Raw genomic sequence first — 23,620 nt, forward strand, 5'->3', positions numbered from 1 at the left:
TGCTACTGCCAATATGGTCGGGCATGCTAAAACTTTTTGCCAGTATGTTCATGTCCCCTAAATACCTCAAATCTATATTGCGGCTAAAATCTATATAGCCCGCTATCCTCGGTGTTCGGGAGTAAACTTTGTATTTGGCTCTTATAGACTGGGACATTTCATTTGGGCTTGAATTAGCGCGTAAAAGAAGTCTAAAACGATTCGAATGTACGGTATAGCAATATTTCGCGATGCATTTGATAATATCCTTGTCATTCCATCGGTGCCGTCCTCCATCGCATGCACGTAATGACGATGACTAGACCTGAAGAGCGAGTGGTCCTTCCTGGCAAAAGGCGCACTATTCTGGATTGTCGGCAGCGTTTTCTTGTTCTTGGCATCAATTGAAGGCCTCGAAAACTGCTCCTTCTTCTGAGCTCGTTTCGTGTCGTTTCGGATCACTTCTTCTTCAAGGAATAGATCGGCGCCCAATATCTTCATTTCATATATCTTTTATTTCAAATATACCGTCTTGGAGCGAAAGAAGGACATGATACACTGAGAGCGACGAACACAGCGTCGGCCGTCAATAATTTGATCGGCGGTAAGGTGCGTCGGTAGTTATACATGCGACATCGAACATTCCAACTTTATCGCCGGTGGCCGCGTTAGTTCTATAATAGATTCAGCTGTTTGCGTTTCTGCGCTCAAGCCTTACAAATAATCCCAAAATAACTGGAACGTAGCCAGACATTCTGGCGCGGTTTCCGCAAGGCAGTAGTAACCCGTGTAAGGGGCCGGTAACATAAAACATAGGACGAAAGGAGCGCTTGTGGCAATATGTATTAACCACGAACACTTCTGAACACGTGACTAGACTGCAGCGCGCATCAGGAACCAGCGCCCTCAAACAGAATAGCTGTGAGGTAGCAAGAAAAGAGTACGCTCCCAGCTTGTGCAGGTGGGAGCGTAGTCCAGTGTTACTAGGTGCGAAGCATATTATGACCGAGTTTAATCCGGTAGTGGTGGTGTGCGACCTAACACCCTTACTGCGCATGTGCACCCTCCTCCCCCTCCTTTCCTACGCAACCCCCCTCTCATTAGCCTCGTTCTCTCCTCGCGATCGTTGCAACGCCGCGACGATCGCGAGGGCATGCGTGGCCCCTTCCCCTCTCTCTCCTGTCCTACGCTCCACCCCCCTCCCGCGCCTGTCGACAGCGTTCCCCGCTCGCCCTGTGAGAATTAAGGGCCAGGCTAGAGGGAAGACACGATGCGCGTAGCGTTCCTCTTCGCATTCCACGACGCGAGGCCGGTAGCATGCCAGAGGTCGGTAGCATGCCCAACGAACGCCAACGGAACGCGATCTTGCATTTTTTCATATTTCGCGTGCTTTCTTTATCAGCCGGAATAAATTAACACGTAATTAGTACGTTGCTGAAGATAGCGCAGTTGGATGTTACTTGAGCATGCCTACATTTGCCTAATTGACACTTTAATGAATTATTAAGGATTTCTCGAGTTACAAACATAAGTAGGACAAAATTAACTCTCATTAACCAAAAAATTATTCATGGATACTACAGTATACTGGCAACAATATGCACTGTGTGTGCTTCCGTAACGACGCTCCTCTTGTTTTTTAATCGGTTGCGTGATATTTGGGACACCCTGTATATATTTATATATATACATTGGAATATCGCTAGTTCAAAGGTCTGCACTGTCTCATTACAGGCCATGGCTCAGAGAGTTGGCTTTCAAGGTGTTCTCCGGGGAGCGCTTTTGTTACATGCTGCAAAGCGCACATCAACGCACGGAACAGTGAATATAGTAGCATATAAAGGGCCATAAACCAGAATGAAGACTTACTAACCGAAGATACTGTTGAAAAAAACCTTCTGCCTTGTAGTATGCCAACTGCATAACCTTAGTTTTCCGTACCTCTTTCGTTTATTTCTCGAGAAGCAGAGCCCTGAATTTTACAGCCAAGCTTTTAATGCACGTATTGCTTCCTGGGAATACTTACATGCCAACGGATCAAACGTGGCGGGATTCCCTCACTGAATGCTACTATTGCTAAAATTAACGTTGCGCAGAAAAGTGCTAGGTGCTGAATTTTCGGCTGCATGTCTGGCGTCACAACTCCTTCATAGAACAATGACAAGGAACGCAAATCTTTTATGTTGTTCCGTTGCCTGCACCCCACGACCAAGCAGCGGCACGATGAGCTCTCTGAAGATTGATTGTGTAGCAGATGCGACAACGAATGAGAACATGTAAATGTATTAATGACTTACTTCGTTACTTAGTGCTCTACTACAATAGCTCACTTGGAATAGACCGAACTTGAAGCCGGGCCGTGACAATTTTCTTTGAGCTGAACATGTTCCATCATTCGCGGTGTATTTCTATTCTTTGCTGTAGAGTTGAAACTCGATTTAATGAAGTGGTGACCACGCTTGAACGATTTCGTTAAATCGGGAAGTTCGCAAAAATTTAGAAGCAGATCTCTCGATCCCTCAGAATGTAAGATTGTGATACCACGATATCCGAAAGCCACCGTGCCAGGCTATTTGCGGATAACTCGTCTCCTGAGCTTGTGAAATATCTGCGAAAGCGGCCTGGACATATAGCCTGCGATATCCGGCCGTTGCAGGGCAAGTAGGCGGTCGCGTATGGGAATCTATTACAGGCCGCTCATATGTGAGTATGCAGAGAACGAATGCAGAGATTGTGTGTGAAGGTCGAGCAAGAAAGCTGCGTAGAGGCGATCAGTGCCATTTGTGGCATAAAGCACGAAATAGCGAAGGTAATTGATAGGGAGCGTTTCGAGGGACAGCAGCTGAAGCACTGTTGTCCCAAGCGCCCTGTTGTATGTGAGAGTGCTGCCGACTGTTGAGTCCATTGTGCCGTGCATGAGCGCGGCGTGGAGCCTCGTCAAAATAAAACAATGGTTGTGTCAACCGCGGCTGGATGACTTAAAGCGATAGCGTTACACCGCGCGCTCGAAGAAAAAGCTCGCCTGAATTTAACTGCGAAAGAACTACAGAACTAAAATTCGAAAGAGATCTCGCCTTTATGGTAATTTATTTCGGGAAACCTTTCGTTAAATTCTGCTTAGGGCCAAGGTAATTTCGTTAATTCGAGTTGATGACAATATGGAACCCTGAGAGTACCTGCAAGGGAATGCAAGTTTCTTAGTTAGGTCGACAACTTCGTTAGGTCGGGTTTCGTTACATCGAGTTTTGGCCGTAATACCTCGTGCTTTGTCCCCGATCACACTGGTATATGAGGTAGACTACTTGGTATGACTGATGCTAGACGCAGTCCCGATTCGCAACATCGCCCTACTTCACGCATTTGTGGCGGTTGCTGACGACCACGTTCGCCATTTGAACTTCGCTGCCATCTCGAAGACTTACCGGAAGGCATCATACTGAGAAGTGTGTCTGCCTTTAAATAAGGCATATAATCTTCAGTTCATTCTGAAAGCGTCTAGCCGCCTGCTTTCGCCAAGACGTCGTCCAGACAACCGACGAACCGACAGCCCCTGATTTTTTTCCCAGATTCAAGATTTTCACCACATGGTCATATCACAACGGAAGATTTAAATTTGACCGTAGGCCGCTGAGTGAAACCTGCAGAGCGGCGCACCGGATCAACACTGGCGACGTTGCAAGATTTATCGACGTCCTTATTCAATGTGCGTGACTGAACTCGGTCCTTCAGAAAGAAATCGACAAGAGGCTCTGAAAGAAGACTATTGATCCTTACGGCAGCCATTGGGCTGCTATCGTTGTCCTTGCGTCGACAATCACCACCTGAAAAAGATAACTGAAAACAATTTCGCCATAAGGGCGAAATAATGAATGCGAGAGCAAGGAATTGCACTTTTATTAGAAATAAGCAACAAAGACTTTTAGTATCTGTACTGAAGCTCTGGTGTAATGAATGCGGGCGTTACAGGCAGCGGAGCGATCTTCGTGCTGTCTTTCATTCATCATCATCCATCATCATCAGCCTGTCTACGCCCACTGTAGGGCAAAGGCCTCTCCCATGTTCCGCCAATCAACACGGTCCTGTGCTTTCTGCTGCCACGTTATACCTGCAAACTTCTGAATCTCATCTGCCCACCTAATGTTCTGTCTCTCCCTCACGCGTTTGCCATCTCTTGGAATCCAGTCAGTTACCCATAATGACCGCCGCTTATCCTGTCGACGTGCTACGTGCCCGGCCCATATCCATTTCTTCTTCTTGATTTCAACTACGATGTCCTTAACCCCCGTTTGTTCCTTGACTCACTCTGCTCTCTTCCTGTCTCTTAAGGTTACACGTGTCATTTTCCTTTCCATCGCTCGCTGCGTCGTCCTCAATTTAAGTTGAACCCTATCTGTAAAGCAAACGCAAACTGAGCGGTATTAACACAGCCCGTACAGATGTATATCTGTGTAATAACCCTCGTGAATATGGGGTGCGCGCGGGCGCGCCCGGCCGCTCAAAATACGCTGTGAGTACTGGAGCCACACATTCCCACCGGGACTCCCCATGGGCCTTTAGCGAGATGGAACACGACCGGAGCGTTTCCTTTCCGCTTTAGCCGTGATAACCGGCTCTCTTCGCGCGCTTTCAAGCGCGTATAGAATATACGCCACGGGCTTCACCCTTATACTTTATACTCACCCCACGGCGACGTCGACGGCAACTCGCCTGAAGTGTCAATAGATTGGTATCGCAATTAAAGGATCTCCTATCTACTACCATGAATTGAGCAGGTGCTTCAGTGTCTCCACAGAGATTAATTTTTCTGATCCGTCAGACACCTTTCTTGATACAGGCAAAACGCGGTGAACGACAGTGATCTAGGGGAAAGCTTTCGTAACACGGCGCCATTTTTTTCAGTTCAAAGTGATGCCATTGGGTCTGTACAATGCTCCAGCGACGTCAGAGAGAGAGAGAGAGAGAGAAGGAATGTAGGAAAGGCAGGGAGGTTAACTAGACAATGCGTCCAGTTTGCTACCCTACACATGGGGAGGGGGAATAGGGGAGTAAAAGAGAGAGAGAGAAGGATAGACACATGTCACATCACACACACAGTGCCGAGTTTCACAGGCGGTCGCTCAATAGGGTTCTTTTCAAGTACCGCAGTAGGGCTCGTGTGGCTTTCTGGGCTGATATGCTGCGCGACCAGGCTCCTAAGATCTTTGCTTCACTAAAGGGACGTTCATCCAGTCTATCCAAGGCACACTGGAGAATCCGGCGATCTTCATCAAATTGGGCACAGTGGCACAAGAGATGTTCAGTAGTCTCTATACAATTGCAGCTTTCGCACATGGATGAATCGGCCATGCCAATGCGATGGCTGAATGAGTTAGTAAACGCTACACCGATCCACAACCGGCACAGCATTGTAGCGTCACGTCGAGAAATCTTGGATGGGAGTTGTAGCTGGAGTAATGATTCAAGGTTCTTAGGGCGAGGATTGGAGTTAGGCGGACAGCGACGTCAGACAGCATAATAGACTTAGCGGCTTGAAGGGGTCAGCTTGCCCACGCTACCTCCTTGACGATGGTGATAATATCTTTCATGTATGATTTCAAGCCACCTGCAGCGTCTTTCAGTTGTAACAAAATGGTAAGTTGGGATAATTGGCGCGTATTCATTTTCTTAAGAAAAACAGTGCTCAATAAAACAGAAAACGTAGACGCGAAAGCGAAACAAACAAAGAAAGATATATAAAGAAAGGAAAGAAACAGTTGAACGACGGAAGGCGTGAAAATGACTACAGAGAGAGAGAGAAAGAGAGAAAAAAACATACAAAGAAAGAGAAAGGAACAAAAAGAGAAGGAAGAGGAAGAAAGACCGAAAAAGATAGAATGATAAAGAAGCAAATAGATAGAGAGAATGAAATAGAAAGACGGACTAGAAAAACATCCGAAAAAGAGCAAGCATATCCATGTGTAGTGTAACATAGCGAGCGGTAAGGAAGCGACAGGACGATTCTGTGGGAGTCGACGTAATGCAAAGCAGCCACCAAAGTGCTGCATACATAACCTTGTTTGTCTTCGAGGCAAATGAAGTCATGCATGTCATCAAATCTAGTTCATTATGTCGCATGTTTACCATACGTGTATTCTAGTTTATACAATGCATCACCTGTCATTGATATTCATCACGCACTCTTGTCATGTAATGCCAATTCTGGTATATATCCAGTTAACAAAATGGCTGGAAGCGCATCATGACAGTGTCATGTAAATCATACCTTACATGGCATGCATATCATGATTCACATGTTAAGACCTGTCATTTATGGTCGTCATACAGTCACGTCACGCAACACCAATTTTAATGTATATCAAGCTAGCGAAACCGCCGCGGGTGCACCATGAGCGTGGAATGTAAATTAGGCTTGTCATTTACGTTATTCATACAGTCACGTCAGGCAATACCGATGTTGGTGTATAACGAGCCGGCGAAACGGCCTCGAGTGCACCATGAGTGTGGCATGTAAATCATGCCGTACATGACAAATGTATATCGCGATTTTCATGTTACCGCCTGTCATTTATGTTCGTCATGCAGTCACATCACGCAATGCCAGTGTTGGTGTATACAGAGCCAGCGAAACGACTGCGAGGGCAACATGGACGTGGCATTTAAATTATGTTGTACGTGACACACATGTCATAATTTTGATGTTGCCGTCAGCGCACCATGAGGGTAGCATGCAAATCATGTCGTACTTGACATGGATGTCATGATTTTCATGTTACCATCGCTCATTTACGTCCGTCATACAGTCCCGTCACGCAATACCAATGTTGGTGTATATCAATCCGGCGAAACGGTCACAATCGGATAATTAGCGTTGCATGCAAATAACGCCGTAAATGATATGCATATTATGATTTTCAAGTTACCACCTGTAATTTATCGCCATACAGCCACATCGCGCAATAGCAATTTTGGTGTATATCAAGATAGCGAAAGGGCCGCGAGTGCATCAGCAGCGTGGCATGTAAATCATGTCGTACGTGACATGCATGTCATGATTTCCGTGTTACCACCTGTCAGTTATGTCCGCATTACAGAAATGTTTCGTCGTACCAATTTTGATACATATATATATATATATATATATATATATGTACACGGCCGCGAGCGCCCCGAAACCATGTCATGTAAATCATCTGTACTTCACATGCGTATGATCTGCACGTCAGCACGTGTCACTTATGTTCTTCATAAACTTCAGGGACGCCATACTAATTTTGGCATATATCAAATTAACAAAACGGCCGCAAGAGCCCCAAGACCGTGGTATGTAAATTCTGCGGTTCATGACATGCATGCCATGATTTTCATATTACGACCTGTCATTTATGTTCGTAATACGGTCATGTCATGCCATACCAATTGTATATATACTATTAACGAAGCGGCCAGGAGAGCACGAAGTCGTAGGCGGCTAGACAGATAAATATATACGCTCACAGTCGCAGAACATTGCTAAGAAATGCTTCGCATTTGAAAAAGACAGCAAATATAGCCGTCTGTAGCAAATATAGCGAGTGGTAAGAAAGCGACCGGTGAGAGGGTACAAGCGTGGCCAAGCCAGAACGTGATGGTGACCACCAGCTCTGCTGTGCAAGCTGTAGAGCCTGTGCTAATAGTGCGAGCTGGGCACATGTTCTTTTTTTACACGTCATTCCTTACGGACGTGATCTTTTTTAAGTATGCCAGAGTAGGCGATTCTCATTGCGTTTGGCTACGCCTTAATGACAATTATTCCATGCATTAGACAAGCTCCATGCTAATAAGCATTGCTACGGTGGCATTGAGAACAGACGAGCGAATAGATTTTAATGTAATTACGGTCCGTTATAGCTAGAGCGCGCTCATCAGAACAGTTGAAACAGGCGCTGTAGTTCGATTTTGCAAACTCTCCTAGGGCGCCTACTTCGTAAAGGTGCAATACACCGACTATGCATCTGTAAGACAACACGAAAACTTGCCTAGCTGCACACTTTGTTGTAGCTGTGGCTGATTACGGTGAATCATCCCTCAGCCCTTTGTGATATATTGCCAGCTTTCAACCACTCAGCCGATTGTTAAACAGTTCACGTGGTGTGACGCGTGGTGTGATTTTACGCAATATCACATTTGTTAACGTGACTTCTTGCCCGTCCCGACAACTTTATGGGGTCCTCTTTCAAAGCGGTTTGAAGCACCAGAGTGGCTCTGTACAGAAAAGCTCACTGCCACGCTAAATACCTGGGTTTGACTCTGGCTCGAACCCTGATTTTTAATAAAGCGTGATGAGGCACTCAAAGCTTTTCTCTTAAAGCAATTAAGTCACAAACATCAGACAAAGAGCAGAGTTCTTTCAAGTTGCGAGACATAGGAAATGCATGAAGAAGGTAATATTGAGGGCTGGTTTTTTTGTATGATTGTAGTCATTGTAATATGTGAAGAAAGTAAATGTACAAAAAGACAACTCGCCGCCGGCAGGGACCGAACCTGCGACCTTCGGATTAACAGCACGATTCCCTTACAAATTGAGCAACGGTGGCGGCCGTCCCCTGGTCTATATTTTCGGGGTATTTATGTGCATCAAAACCTGGGAGTGTTAGTCAGCGCCGCTCATAGGCATGACCGCGATTGCTGGACACTCGTTCTTTTTGCCAGATGGTGTCACGTAGCACGTAATCATTTAATGAGGGCAAAGCTTACCAATAAGCCCTCGCATACTGTCTGAAGGCATAAATCTGCTAGTTCTCATTGAGGCGTAGATGAGCCATTAGTACTGAATACATCATCCTGGAAGAAATCATGCAATGTGAAAATAATAAAACTTACTTTAGGGCCACTAGAATTCGGTTAGAATGTTAGGAGTTCAAGTATTCAGGTCGCTTTCATATTTTTGCGATGGCGAAGTCACAAACACTGAAATTACGTCATTAGGAGAAGGTGGGTTTGTTATGAAAAAAGTCACAGTTTCGCCGCAAGGGCGAAGCAATGAATGCGATAGCAAGGAACTAATGCTATACGAAGTGAGGCTCGCCAATGGATACTCTCAGTTTGAACAGCGCTTCTGTTGCAAGCAGCGAAGGCGGCCGAAGCAGCGAAGGAAACTAGCGTGCTTCAAGTGTCGAGCTGTGACACTTGATAGTTCGCGCTCATCTTCTGTTTGTTCGTTTAGCGGCGTCCCTGAGCTCGAGTGACATTCGTACGCGCCGTAACATGAGCGCGGACACCACGGTGAAAGCGTGAAACATTCCTCTACCCCTCGCCACGAGAAAACCGCGCGAGCAGACAGCGGAAGGGCAAGCTGCTCCCATGCGCAAATATAAGAAGAAGCGAGCGAGCTCGCCGATGACTTTTAAATGCGCCCGCGGGCTCCTAGCGCCACCTCGCTAGTATTGAAGAAACGCTTATTATCGCCTGCTGTCTCTGAGTCCGTCCAGCACTAAATGGTGTGTATATAACGCTCGCCGTTAGCTATGTGGAGGATCTGCGTTTCGTGGCGTAGTGGATAGCGCCGCTCGCTGCTGACCAAGAGGTCCCTGGTTCGATTCCGCGCTTCGGAAGCATTTTTCTGAGTTATTTTTCTGTGGGGACTTTATAGATATATACATACTTATACATATACGGTGCATGACGGCGGCGACGGCGACGGCGACGGCAAAATCCAGCCGAGACTGTCCATATAATTGCTATCGCAATAAAACAATATATTTAGGAGCTCTTCCGCTATCGAGTAAATGCAGGCAAGTGAAGTTTAGCGTGTGCGGGCTCGACCTACACTTTTAACACGAAATTGTTTTATGCCTGGGTCCACCAAGATTTCACTGTCATCATTTCCGTCACGAATGGAGCGTCGGTAAAGTGTAATCCAACAAATGACACAGAAAAAGAAGAAAAATTTGGTCGATTTAAATGACGTGGGTGTCGAACCCAGTGCGTCTCGGTCTCCGACAATATGACTTGGGGGCGTTACCAAACACGTCATCGATGCTCATGCATGAGCCTTTACAAATGCACCTTACATCTTTCACACCTTCTCCCTTTCACAGTGACCTGCTGGCCTTCCCCGAAATTTTGGTGAAGTAGGTGTTTTTACCAAAAATAAATAATGAAGATAGGTGTTTTCCTCAAATACCCAAGGTTTTCAGCAAGGTCCGCAACCCCTCTACGCCCCCGACAAAAATTTTTGGCTACGGGCCTGATCACTGGGAACGAAGTTGTACGGTTTTGTGCAAGTGACACCATCAGCGCAAGTATGCCCTCGATCGCGAACGCCACCTTGTCGTCGGCGACCTGGCACTCTTCAGCAAGACCAGTTTTCGAAGTCAAAACCGTGATTGGAAACAGTGCGCAAAGGAAATGACCCATTTCATAAATTGCGCTGCATACATAGTCGGCATTCGGTTGCCTAACACTGCTGATTCAGTCACGTTGAATATCCCGTACTGTAACACGTACCAGTCGGCGTCTACGGCGGAAGGCGATGAGAGCACTTCACGATGATAAAAATACAAATGCAGAGCTTCGCCTGGGCATCAGATGCGTTCATGTCTATTATGCGGTTGACAGCGTGCTTTTCACGTGCAACAATAGCGTCCTTGACCACGCTGGGCTAAAAGCGCGTTTCACCCGCTTGGAATTACAAACAGGAGACGCCAATGCCCGGCCGGCCGTGGCCAATATTTCTGCTGCCCTTCTTTGCCTTCGCATCCCCTGACCAAGTAACGTGAGCGTACCCAGACACTTATTACGTGTCCAAAAGTAGGAAACCGACGATGCCGACCGCGTATTCACACATCGTACTGTACCTGCATCTTAAAATACCGTCTTTAAGCCAATAAAAACAATTATATATAGCGCGCCTAAGTGTTCTGTACAGAGACTTTCTTTTCCACTTTCCGACGCGCGGAAGCATGCTGCACACACAGTGTCGATATGTTATTATGAAGCAGAATAAAGCGCATCTCAAAACGACATCTTCCACCTTCAGCAGTGCAGACACAATGTGCGATCAGCAAACAAAGACCCTTGATTGCCTACATTTGTTTGCATCGCTCATTTTATGGGAGCTTGTACAGCAACGCGCATAACGGTATCAACTCGTTAACTGGCAGTTTTAGCTTATTTGGACATCCGCAACATCCCCGCCGAAGAAAGCTGCTATTGGAAACTCCTGGCAGCCTATTTCCGCAGAGCTGCTGCTGCAGACGCCCAGCGAAAGCTGTATAATTAGAACGTACGAAAGCAGTGCACTCACCGTCAACAGGCGCACGTTGTCCGTGTCCGCAACTCTGTGAATATTCTGCCCTCAAGCGTTACTTCGAGGACGGCACCTGGCATAACCGCCACCGAAGATGTGTATGTTCGCTCGAACACAAAACTACAAAACAGGCAAATGACACAACCCGCGCAACCAACGCGGGTTGTGTCAAGCACGTGGGTGGTTTGCTTCACCCACGTGCTTAGGAGCGTAGCACTTTTATTGCTACAGCCAACAATCACGGTCATATATGAAACAATGAAATGCAGCAGTGAAATGACAATGACAACAACGAATCGTGAGAAGTAAAATGACAATTGACCTCGAAAAAAAGATCAGATCGGTATATCAGAAACGGCTGATCGCCTACAAGGCCGCGATCGAGAGAACGTCAATTATCCGAAAACGGCGTATAAAAAAAATTACGCATGCGAACGGCGCACCGTCCGGAGCCTATTTGTGTAGCACCGTGCCTCTGTATACTCGCCAAAAACGGGTTTTTCGTGAACTATGGCGCCGCCACCGAATTGTGTAACTTACTGGAGCTTCGCTGAAAAAGCTGGGACGTTTCTTTTTAAGCAGCGTCTTGTCTATGTGTGTTCCTTGTCACAGACGTGGATTTGTCCAAAAGAGGATCTTGCAGAAATAGTTGCTCTACAGTAGTTATTCCTTTTGAATAACCACTAGGGTTTGCTTTGGGCAAACGTCTGAGCACACCTTGCGTCGAGAAAGAAGAAGTAACGACTTTCGAGCTAGTTCAGATTGAACACAAATACACAGTAAGGATTTTTCATCTAGTGTGGAAGGATGGTGTTCATGGAAAGTTGATTTACAGTTGTTAAATATTTGAGTATTGTAGCTACATCTAAAAAAGTAGCTATGATAGTGTGTCACTTAGCGACTCGAGAAATCTCAGATGGCCATTTTTCGGTAATCTTAGCAGAACGTGTGCTTTCACCAGCACGTAAGGTCCAATTACAGTTATCATATAGACTGTAATAAAGAGAAATGCTGGAGAAAAATAGTGAGGTCATGTGATTATCCAAAATGAACATATTGAGTGAGTACGGTGCGGGTCTGGGCTAGTTGGGGTGCTTGATCCAGAAGTTCGTTTCTTTTGCGCCTAATCGATATGTACAAAGAAAGAAGACACGTGCACTTACGCTGACTTCTTCATGAGTTTTATTAGAATGAACGCGACAATAAGTAGAGAACGACGATTATCTTACCAAAACACATGACAAAAATTACGCGAAAAAGAGTGATCACATGAAATCATGGTAATTAATTACATGGGAATTAATTGCATGATATCGAAAAGACAAAGTAAGGGAAATTATCGAACCGCCCGAAATATCACGTCTAGGGAACAGATGCTCCAGCACACCCTGAGTAGCGTTATCGGAATGAACTATCTGAGGGAGAGGGGTGGCTGTGGCTTCCACCGTAGTCAGCGCCTCGGGTACTTTGTTTCAAGCGTCGCCGTTACGTCCTATATCGTGTGCATTTTCCTCTTTGTTGTATAATTTTTGTATAATTTTTTAAAATATTTGTTTATGATGACGGTCATTCTGCATTTATAGTCACGCCCGTTCGAATAAACCTGAGTTGGAAGTTAGTTTTTGCACATTTCGCCTTTCTTCGTCTTTGTACATATTAATCTGGCGCAAAAAAAACTGAGTCATAAATCAACTTATTGATCAATGGCATCCGCAAAATCGAAGGCAAGGTTACAGCGGCTACCCGCCTGATAAACGAATTACAAACAAGCACACGGGGATGAAGGAGGACAGCGTCATGCGCCTCACACACTTATTCGCAATCAGTCACGTTACTTATGTGGCTGTCTTCCACAACTGGACTGTCACCGAAAGGGAGAAACTCAACACCCTTATACGCAAGACATACAAGATCGCCCTCGGCCTGCTAGTGTCCACGAGCAGCACTCGTCTGCTACAGCTGGGGGTGTACAACATGCTTGAGGAAATAGCGGATGCGCAAAGAGTCTCGCAACTCGAACGCATGTCCCTGACAGCCACGGGTCGGCAGATCCTGCAGAAACTCGGCCTGAATTACCATGTCCAACACGGTCAAAAAGAGGCCATTCCACACGACATCGGCGACACGCTAATAGTTGCCCCTCTCCCTCCAAATATGCACCCCGAACGTAACGGGGGCCGACACCAGGCTCGTGCAAAGGCACTGCTGAGCTGCTTCGGTGGGGAGAAGACTGCACGCTTCGTGGACGTGGCAGAATAGGCACACAATCACCGGCTCACGGCAGTAGTTGTGGATGTTAACTCCCGGCTTACGCACGCGTGTAGTGTCAGCACGAAATATTGAGACACACCGGAAGAGGTTGCGATTGCGCTTGCGCTTACCGACCCCATCTGCGATGCTGTTCTTCGTGACTCACAAACCGCAGTCCTTAACTACGCGCGAGGGCGCATTTCTTCCGAAGATCTCCATATCCTAAGGATGGCTGGCCGACAGCAGTTCCATAGCGCCGCTATCCTATGGTTCCCAGAACACGTCACCACCCCCACCGACGAGGGCCCATCTAATTCGAACGAGGTGACACACCGCCATGCGCGAGAAATGACCCCCCCCCCCGCGCAGAATACAATACCGCCCCGTCGAGTTCGGACTTATGGTTGAAAACATGCGAGAACGCTTAGTCAGGTACAATGACATCACCAAGCACCAGTTAGGCAGGCGGATATTGCCCCCACCTCAGCCCAAGTTAAAACGACGCCAGGCAGTCGTCTGGCGACAGCTGCAGGCACGCACGTTACCCAGTCCGGTGCCATTGCGGCATATTTTTCTTGCGCAGTACCAGAATGCTACTTGCAAATTATGCCAGGCAGCTCGTGCGACGCTCTCACACGTTATGAGAGTGCCCTATCATAGCAGCTAAAATGGCAGTAGCTCCGGATGCTCTCGCGCCGAAGTGGGCAGCTGCTCTGCGCAGCTACAACTTCAAGACACAAGAATGGGCAGTTCAGCGGGCTCACGAGACGACGTTGAGGCAAGACCTCGAAGTCCCCTCAAGGGAGACCTGAGCCCTGGATATTAAACTTCGGCGGACTTTAAATAAAGTTGTTTCCATCCATCCTAACTCACTTGAGTTAAAAAATACAATCATATGGTTTATTAGTTCGAACTACGACACGATTCCTTAAAACGAGGGTGTCTATTCGTGGACCCTTCCTGGTGGTAGCATACACACGTGGCCCATGCATCTCACTGAAAAAAAACAACAACAAAACATTCACTATGATTTATATAGGCAACCATGAAAGCGCAACAACCCAATTAAAGAACCTATAATGCCCTGTTTGAAAAAAAAAGCACAAACAAAAATAGATTTATTTAATACGTCGTTTTGTTTCAGCATTCGTAATGCGATAGTTTATGATCCTCAGCTCCGCAACGAGTTTATATTGCGTCTTCAGTATGTTTAAGCGCGCTGAGATCGCACACAGAAAAGTTGAAATTTCGCTGTGCGAGAGGGACCATTTTGTTGAGTCATTCTTATTACATGCATTAAATGAGCGGAATAATCTTCACACGCATGAAAGCTGCATCATGATTCACTGCCTGTTAGAGATTACCTTAAATAACGTTACAGGATTTTTCTCGCCTTTCCTGCATTATGTTTTACGTATCACGCGTAACCTACAGGCCTTTCACAAGCCGAGTGATGGTCAGGTGAATGCATAAATAAATAAATAAATAAATAAATAAATAAATAATTAAATAAATAAATAAATAAATAAATGTAAATAAATCAGATAACTGAGGAATTGAACTCATTCACTATTAAAAAGTATTTTTTGCCTGCATATTCATATGTAACATTTAGGAAAGTAAAAAGAAATGCCCGCAGGAGCCATAAATCTATCTTTGAATTAGAAAATAAAAGAAACATTTCAAAAGATATTGCATTAACTTTAGGTAATGAAAATTGCTTGAATATTACTTGATGGCTTTGGGTTGAGGTTACACTAGGGCTAATGATATTACTGCATTGTACAACCTCTAATTACTTGACTCATTACGCCTAGGTTGGAGTGTTAAATATATTTTCTATCACTTTACCGTAAATGCGATATTTTCAGTGCATGTAGTTAGACTACTCTGCAAAGGTAAAATAGCACCCGAGTTTTTGTACTAGTACGTATTGTTTGCATGTGTTGTTTGCTAAAGTGTTTTTAATATGCATTTTGTTTCTTATTTTCTCTCCGTGTCCTTTATTTTATTTGCATATTCCGCTACCTCTTTCTGGAAATAAAGATTGCCGTCGTGTATGTTTCGACGGTGATTGTCAGCGCGCCCTGTCTTTTCTGTGTTCATTGTCTGAGTTGCGCATATATTTGCAACCAATATATTCCCGAATAGAGGCATCTGTCAAAAATGAGCGAGAAACATAATTTTCAGTAAAGTTCTGGTGCACAATGACTTGACGAAATTTAAGAAGAGGGTATTCCCGCTGCGCTACTCAAGCATTTCAATTACAACGGTCTCGGCAGGGGCAGTGTCCACGATAGACTCCGCCAATGGCGAGGACGCTACATGGCTGATTTCGCAAACCGAAGTTCTGGCAAGTTGGTGGCGGTGGCCCCCTTAGCAAGCAGCACATCCCGTATGCGCACTGGCTTGTGTAACGGCACACTTGACCTGACATCAGACTCTGAAAGGAGAGAGTAGATTAATTTTACTTATAAGCGACGACATGATTAGACATGCAAGCTTGAATGTTACCTAATATCTGTACAAAATGGTTGTTTTCAAATGCAGGACCAATACGTAGTACATATTAGAGAGAACACCATGATCACGTGGCGCGCTCGTAGTTACAACACAAGTGATTCTCATATTCTGGCGACCACGTATACCCGCTCGTCAAAGCGGACATGGCTTCTGAACAGGTAACTTACGTTAGAATTTTTCACTCTGGATCAAGCAACACAGATGATAGAAGCAACATGTTACGTCGGGGCTGTGGTTATTGAAAGATTACTTCTGCTATTTCACACGTTGAAATATTTGTCGCTTAGGGCAGTGCAACGGGCACGAAGAAAGGAAAACATAAGAAGCGCAGGAAAAAACGAAAATGTTTAAAAACTTTAACGCCGTTTCTGCTTCTATACTCCGCGTTCACATAGGTCTTCACGAAAAATAAAATTACATGAAAGTCGATATAAAAGCGTGTTATGCGTGAGCATAAGGCTTCACAAAAAAGTCTTAAAAACATGAAGTGATGTAAAAATTGACATAAATGTTTATGTCAGGGACGTGAAACTCACCTCAGCAGTGACGAATGTTGTCAAAGCGGAGGGAAGGGGGTGGGGGATTGAACAAACCGTCACAGCTGCCCTTTGAAAGAACGCACTACCCATGTCTAAGAATAACAGAGAGCTGAGCTAGTTGGTCGGCATTCATTCTAAAGAGACAGGGCGTGCAAACGCGGACACAAGCAAGAAGTCAAGACACCACAAACGCCGACTAACAAGTGAAGTGACGCACAACGGCGGAAAAGAAAGAAGGGGCGAAAACTCCTCTGCGCATGGCCATGCAATAGGCGAACCTATCAATCTGGCATGCGTGGGGGTCTAAGTGAAAGATACCTGTTAATGCATTTAATTTCATCTTTATGATACGAGAAACAGCGCGACACACAGGACAGTGAAAGAGACGGACCAAGCGCTGACTTACAACCAAGGTTTTATTTCGTACATGGGGGTATATATAGCACACGCAACATGAAAGGAAGGAGAGGAGAACAGTGACGTGGAACGTTTTTCACGAATTCTATGAACGCTTCTGAAATAATAATAAAACCATCATCTACTAGACAGATAGACAATTCCCCTGGTGAGGAGCGCTAACGAAGGCACACTCACGCACATATCACCTTTTTTGTCAAGGCAAAATGCCTCATAAATCTCACGTGCTCGTTGATCACTGTATCGCCGAAGTATCTTACATTGATCGAACATTGCATGACAGCCGCATACGGAGCTGTGCGCAGCTAGGTGGCTGCCCACAGAACCCCGCATAAGATTGCGGTGTCCCTGAGGAACACCGCAATCTAATGAGGGGTGCTCATTAATCTAATGAGTAGGTGCTTCCCAACTTCACAAAAATTGTGATTTATGGCGTAGTGGGTACCTTTCTAGTGTACTTGTATTGTAGCCCCAAGAGAGCTTAACGGGCTCTAGAAACGCCGCTCTTCCAGCTTTCGCTGTGACTGTGTTGCGGTTTCAGCGCAGGCCTGGCGTTTTTTTTGTAGGGCCTGTTATCTCCGATGCCCAATTTTCCTGCACTGTTGGCTTTATAGCGAAGTGCAAACGCATATCAGCAGTTCTCATCTGCTGCAAGGTAAGTGCTGCTGCGTGGTCACCGGCCGTGTCAATCAGCAAGGCAGACAAACTGTTCAGCAGTGTCTTGAAGGTAGGTGGGCTAACGTACTCGGTAGTTGCTGGTGGGTATCGTTTATGAAATGCTGATTACGTAGAGCATCACGGTGACACGTCAGCATTTCGCAGCAACTTTGTCAGTCGGTTAATTCGTGGCGCCCTTGCATAAATCTTCCCAAATCCAAAGATTGAGATGGTGGTGGTACACCGAGCGAAGTAAGCTTTCGTGTACAAGAAGAGGCGGAGAGAAACAATGACTATTAACTGCTGAAGAAATGATCGCCGGAAACTTGTGAACCCTCTATTGCAATGCGCAGAGCCTTGTTGATCTGTCTGTTTGTACGCGTATCTGTCAGCTGATCGGCATACGTGAACGCAATTGTGGCGCCCGCAAATCAAATTATTCTGCTTACCTGCAGCTACAGCATCGTGTCGTTATAGCTAGGTGTAAACTGGCCCTTTACTAGCTCCCGTGGACCCTACGATGAGACATCAGGCAGGCTATACCAACGTTACTCAATTAGGTTGTCCTGTACCACTTACGAGTGCCCAGAAATCGAAAGAAAATCGAGCCAGCGACATCTAAAGACAAGGGTCAAAGCTACTATACGCATTATATAGCAAGCATCTCAGGCCTGCCTTGGCCCCACGCAGCAAGCACGCTGACATCAGCACTGCTAAGAATGCGACTTTGCCAGCCGCTGTGGCACAGTGGTTACGGTACTTGGATGCTGACCTGAAAGACGCGGGGTCAATCCCAGTCGCGGCGGTCGCACTTCGATGACGGTGAAATGCTAGATGCCGGAGCCCTCCACTACGGCGTCTCTCTTCAGGGGCGATAGGCAGAAATCTTTTCCGGGGGGGGGGGGGGGGGGGGGGGCACCTCCTTGATTTGTAGTGGGGGCCGGGCAGATGTGGGCAGGCAGATGTGCTCGAGTGTCTGTTGGGCTCTGTATGCCACAGCAAAAAAAAAAAAATATTCGGGCGGGGTGCACAGGCCCGCTGTGCCCCCCCCCCCTCCCTCGGCTACGCCACTGTCTCTCATAGCTTGTATTGCTTGGTGACATTCCCATAAATCGATTCTGATTGACTCCAGCTTTGTTGTCTTTAGGATTCGTTGATGCCGTTCGATGAGTGCAGCAAATTTTTAGCACAGTGGTGTATTGCTTGTTCCTGAAGTGCCGAGAACAAAGAACCATAGTCGGAGTAACTATGCCGATGCGGAGGTTAGTTAATTACGTCGCTCTTCGCCGTTCACTCAGAAAAGGGGAACTCGTGACGAGATACTGTCCAGTTATACCCGCCACGTGCACAGCGAATTGCAGAAATACTGCTTTCGAATGCGTTTTTTTTTTCTGACGTCAAATTCATCCGCCAGCCGCACCAGTTCACCTTCAACCGCACGTTTGAAGGTGAACGCCGTCTGCTACATGGACCTTAACAGCCTGTTTCGCGCTCTCTCCGCTAGGCGGCGCTAGGTGGCTGAAATTATCCGCAAATACAGAAGTCTTTTGAGGGACCCTGTATCAGTTACTGAGCATCATCAGAAAAAGCTGACAATTGGTAGTCGAGGCTCCATAGAACACGTGAGTTCACGGCCTGGAATTTACCTTTAGTTCTCAAAATCAGAAATCATTCCCTCATCTCTTGACAAATGATGCCATAAACACAAATGACGGCGTCATAAACCCAAAGTTCGCGGCCATTGGCTGATTTGAGCATCGTGAGCTGCATAGCTACCGCGGTCGCCGCGGGATGCAGCCACGTGCTCGCTCACACACGCTCGCGTCACACTGAAAGTAAACCACGCCTTTGAAGAAAAACACGGGGAAAATGCTCAAGGTTATCACACGCGCTGACAAAAGAACATAGCTTTTTGCCCCCTTTTCATCCCCCCTCTGCGTAGCCTTCAGTGCGCTTGTTGGTACGAAAGGAAAGAGAGAGCGTTTAAAGTGTGCGGCAAATTACTGTAACGGCGCTCTTACTTCACGGATTCCAAAAAAAAAGAAGAGAATCTTGGGGCAGTCTATTCGTGAGGCAATTAACTCCTTTGATGACGCAATTCGATCATTACTTGCCAAAGTGTTGCAGGGCGCCTTTCAAAACCCGTAGTGATAGCTTAGGAGGCCGAGATGTTGGGGGGAAGGGGAGGGGGGCGAGCTCGACGCCGCGGGTTTGATTCCTCGCCACAGCGGATGCATTTTGATGGGAGTGAAATGACGCAACGCCGAATCGCTACTGCGTTAGAATACCCCACGGAGCCAAAAAGTAACCCGGAGTCCCACAAATCGGCTGTTTTTGAGCTAAAAACACCACCGATCCTATTGAGGAGCTTAAAAAAAACAGTTTAGTGGAGCGTCGCCCACTCTCTTTTTCCTGAATATTATAAGCAGGTGAGAATGAATTTTGCGCAAGCAAGCGTAAGTGGCGCGATATATGTGCATTCTCTTGTCCGTGCGTGGTTCCCGCTACGTCAACGCTCTTCAAATCATTCACCAACAAGCCCACAATGCAATCTTTGGCGCGATATTGTTACATAGAAAACAAAAATTGGGCAGATCTCACGCACTGTCGGAATCACCTTCGTGCGAAGCAATCGACGAGAAGCCGTCTATGCCGTATATTTTCTTTTTTGCTTTTAGCGAAGCGTTACAAGGCCGATCAACGTCTTTGTTCAAATTGAGTAGTTTTGGGGAAATGTGGGTCTGTCAGGCACGACGACTATACTGGCGTGTAATGCGTAACTCCTCGTGCGACGTAACGTCGGCACTCACGTTAGAGCAGAGACGCCACTTTCATCGCAGCAAATAGCACGCTAGGGTGCAATGACGTGCATATTATAACAAGTGATCGCCAGCGTATTCGAGCGAAGCTGCACTATATCTTGCGGAGACATATGTATTTATGAGATGTTTTCTACACTGCAAACGCAAACTAGCCGAATTGGGCGTTTTAAGGGCTACAATCCTCATTAATACTACCTTCATCTGGACAGTACTCCCTTAGGGTGTAATGAGGTGGGTGTAATAAAGTTCGGCGTCCTCAATTTTACTTGGTTAAGAAATTATGTGGAAGAAAGGAGGTAAATTCACTATCTGACGCCATTCGTCGAATGGAGTTCAAGAACAAAAAACTCCCATCTCATTGCCTCTGCCATGTTTTCTCTATTATTTCCGAAGCTTTCCATAATGCCCTCAGTGCTGGCGGGCATGTATGCAGCTGTGCGGGGGAAAGAAGTAAAAGATAAAGGCGGCATGCTTCAGCGCACTAAAAATCCCTTGCACAGATAGCCCAGAGAAATAGATATACGCGACCCTCTGAACGGCTGCTGCATATGTTCGAAAGGAAGCGAGGAAGCCCTTTGGCCTTGGCGGGCTGCAGCCTACTGCGGCCCGCCCCCGCCAGCTCAAAAGCAAGCCAGACGAGGCGCTACCGAAGTGAAATGGGACGAAGCTTCGCGCCGCATGCGCGCGCGAAGAAAAAAAACAGAAAAAAAGAAACGCGAGGAGGGAATCGTGCCCGCGGCGGCGCGATCGTCGTAGCTAGGCCTTGTGAACGCCACTTCTCAAATGATCAGCTGTGTCGGTCGTGTGTGCGCGTTTTGTGCCTGCAGCCTCTCTGGGTTCTGGCCGTTGGATGTGATATGCGTGGTTTGACGACAGTGCAACATGCTGCGCTGCGAGTGCGATCATAGGCGTGCGCACAGGGGGGGCAGGGTGGGCGGCCGCCCCCTATTCACCTAAGAGGGGGGGGGGGCGCAATGTCAGCCCCACACATTGACATAATAGGGAGCGGGGGGGCGCAATGTCAGTGCCATACATTGACATAAATGGGAGGGGGGGGGCGCTGCGACGAACCTTCACCCCCCCCTGCAGGGGAACCCTGCGCACGCCTATCAGTGCGATAATCGCGACGGCCTGTCGACTCAAGCGAGCGTGCCGCTGTGCATTACCAAGCAGATGATGGGCACCCTGCATGCTCGGCACAGTCAGGAACAAAAATGGTAAGTAATACTGATGTTCTCTCTCTTTGCGAGCCCTTATCGTCTCTTGTGCACCTGTAGATGACCTTCTACACAATGCGTCGCTTGAAAAGTGCAATGAAAAGCCAAAAAAAAGAAAAGAAAATCGGCATGTCAAGCTTGCAAAATGCCCGCCAGCGCACCATGAGCGTGGCATGTAACCCATGCCGTACATTACACGCATGTCATTCATTGTTTCCATGTTACCAGCTGTCATTTATCGTGATACAGTCACATCACGCTATACCCATCTTGATATGATATCAAGTTAGAGAACCGGACGCGAGCGCACCAGGCTCCATGCCGTAAATGACATACATGTCGTTATTTTCATGTTACTATATGTCATTTATGTTCGTCGCACAATCACGTCACGCTATATCAATTTTGGTGTATGTCAAGCTAGCGAACCGGCCGCGAGCGCACCATGAGCGTGGCGTGTGTACATGACATGCATGTCATTATTTTCATGTTGCCAGCTGTCATTTATATTGGTCGTACAGTCACACTGCACAATACCAATTTTGGTGTATATGAAGCAGGCGAAACGGCCACTAGCGTCCCCGAGACCATGTTCTCAAAATAACGCCATACATGACAAGCGTGTCATGATTTGCACGTTAGAAACTGTCGTTTATGCGCGTCATACACTCTTGTGACGCCATACCTATTTTGGTAAATATCAAGTTAACGAAACAGTCGCAAGAGAACCAAGCGAGTGACGTGTAAATCATGTCGGTAATGAAATGCATATCATGATTTTTAAGTTAAGGCCCATCATTTATGTTCTTCATGCAGTCGTGCCATGCCACACAAATTTTGGCATACATCCCATTAACGAAACAACCGCACGAGCTATGAGTCGTAGGCGGCTAGACAGATAGGTAGATAGATGCGTTCAAAGTCGCAGAAGTGTTTAACAAATGCTTTGCATTTAAGTCGTTAAACTCTGATAGCAATGATGTGTGATGCATGTTTTGGAACTTCTGTGAATATCACTCATGCTTCATACGACCAGTCAATCGACCCAGGAGTGCGCCCTGACAAAGTTGTTTGCACGATATAGTTTTCTTGCCTGCGATAAAGCATGAATGAGGCATGATGCTTTCAGGGAATATACATTAGAGCAAAAGGCCACGGTTATCACATTGTCACATGATGGAATGTGCATAAAGGACAACTTTGTTTTCGATTTATTCTTTTCTCCAACTTCATTTGTTTGTCTTAATCCTTCATCATCGTGTCAATTTGCGCACATTGACATGTGACAAGACCGTGCGCTCTCATTTTGCAGCATCTACCTTGGATGCAGTCAACTACCCTGGACATCTTTCTCCCGCCATGCAACTGTGAGAACCCAACGAAGCACAGATTGTCAGGAAGTGAAAAGACTTTTCGGCAACAATTCTGCATTGCGCACTCTGCCCATCTCCTGAAATAGCATATTAAGGTACATAAGCACTGTACCTTCATACACATGCATCAAGGAACAGTGAAATAGCATATCAAGGTACATTAACATCATTAGCTTGGATTCATTTAGCTAGAACGAATAAATCATGTTAAAGCTATACAATGACGGCCATATCATGTGACAGACATCTGCTAAGTGCAGTGTGTATTGTGAAGCACATGCGTTTTATGGTATTGAGTGAATGGATAAATGTTTATCCCAGCAAAATACAGGAAATGGGCCTCAAGTGAAAAGCGACAGTGGTAGCTTGAGAAGTGCAGAAGGCCCAGTAGAGCAAAAATAGAGACAGAGCAGCAGAAACGTGTGCACGTTCAAAGGCAAAACATATAGGCATACAAAAAGAAGCAGGAAAGACAAAGCAGAAGAAACGTGCACATTCAAAGGCAGAACACCTACGCCATCTGCAAAGTGGCAAAATAAAAAAGGTTGAACATTTA

General features: G+C 46.4%; 1 protein-coding gene across 14 annotated transcripts in view; it reads right to left on the bottom strand.

The window, feature by feature from the left end:
- Positions 1-12,436: 12,436 nt before the first annotated feature.
- LOC119373346 (uncharacterized) overlaps positions 12,437-23,620 on the bottom strand; it is a 273,279-nt gene continuing 262,095 nt past the window's right edge. For 12 of the 14 annotated variants that reach the window (XM_049420281.1, XM_049420284.1, XM_049420282.1 and 9 more), the window contains exons 4-5: positions 15,860-15,959; positions 12,437-14,512 (exon numbers count right to left, since the gene is read on the bottom strand). In XM_049420281.1, coding sequence (XP_049276238.1) covers positions 14,395-14,512; positions 15,860-15,959 — 218 coding nt within the window. In that variant the 3' untranslated portion in view covers positions 12,437-14,394. Of the gene's footprint in view, positions 14,513-15,109; positions 15,960-23,620 lie in introns of those variants that run through there. The other 2 variants (XR_007417885.1, XM_049420289.1) reach the window with 2 other exon arrangements.

The sequence above is a fragment of the Rhipicephalus sanguineus genome, chromosome 11, assembly GCF_013339695.2.
Source record: "Rhipicephalus sanguineus isolate Rsan-2018 chromosome 11, BIME_Rsan_1.4, whole genome shotgun sequence".
Taxonomy (NCBI): domain Eukaryota; kingdom Metazoa; phylum Arthropoda; class Arachnida; order Ixodida; family Ixodidae; genus Rhipicephalus; species Rhipicephalus sanguineus.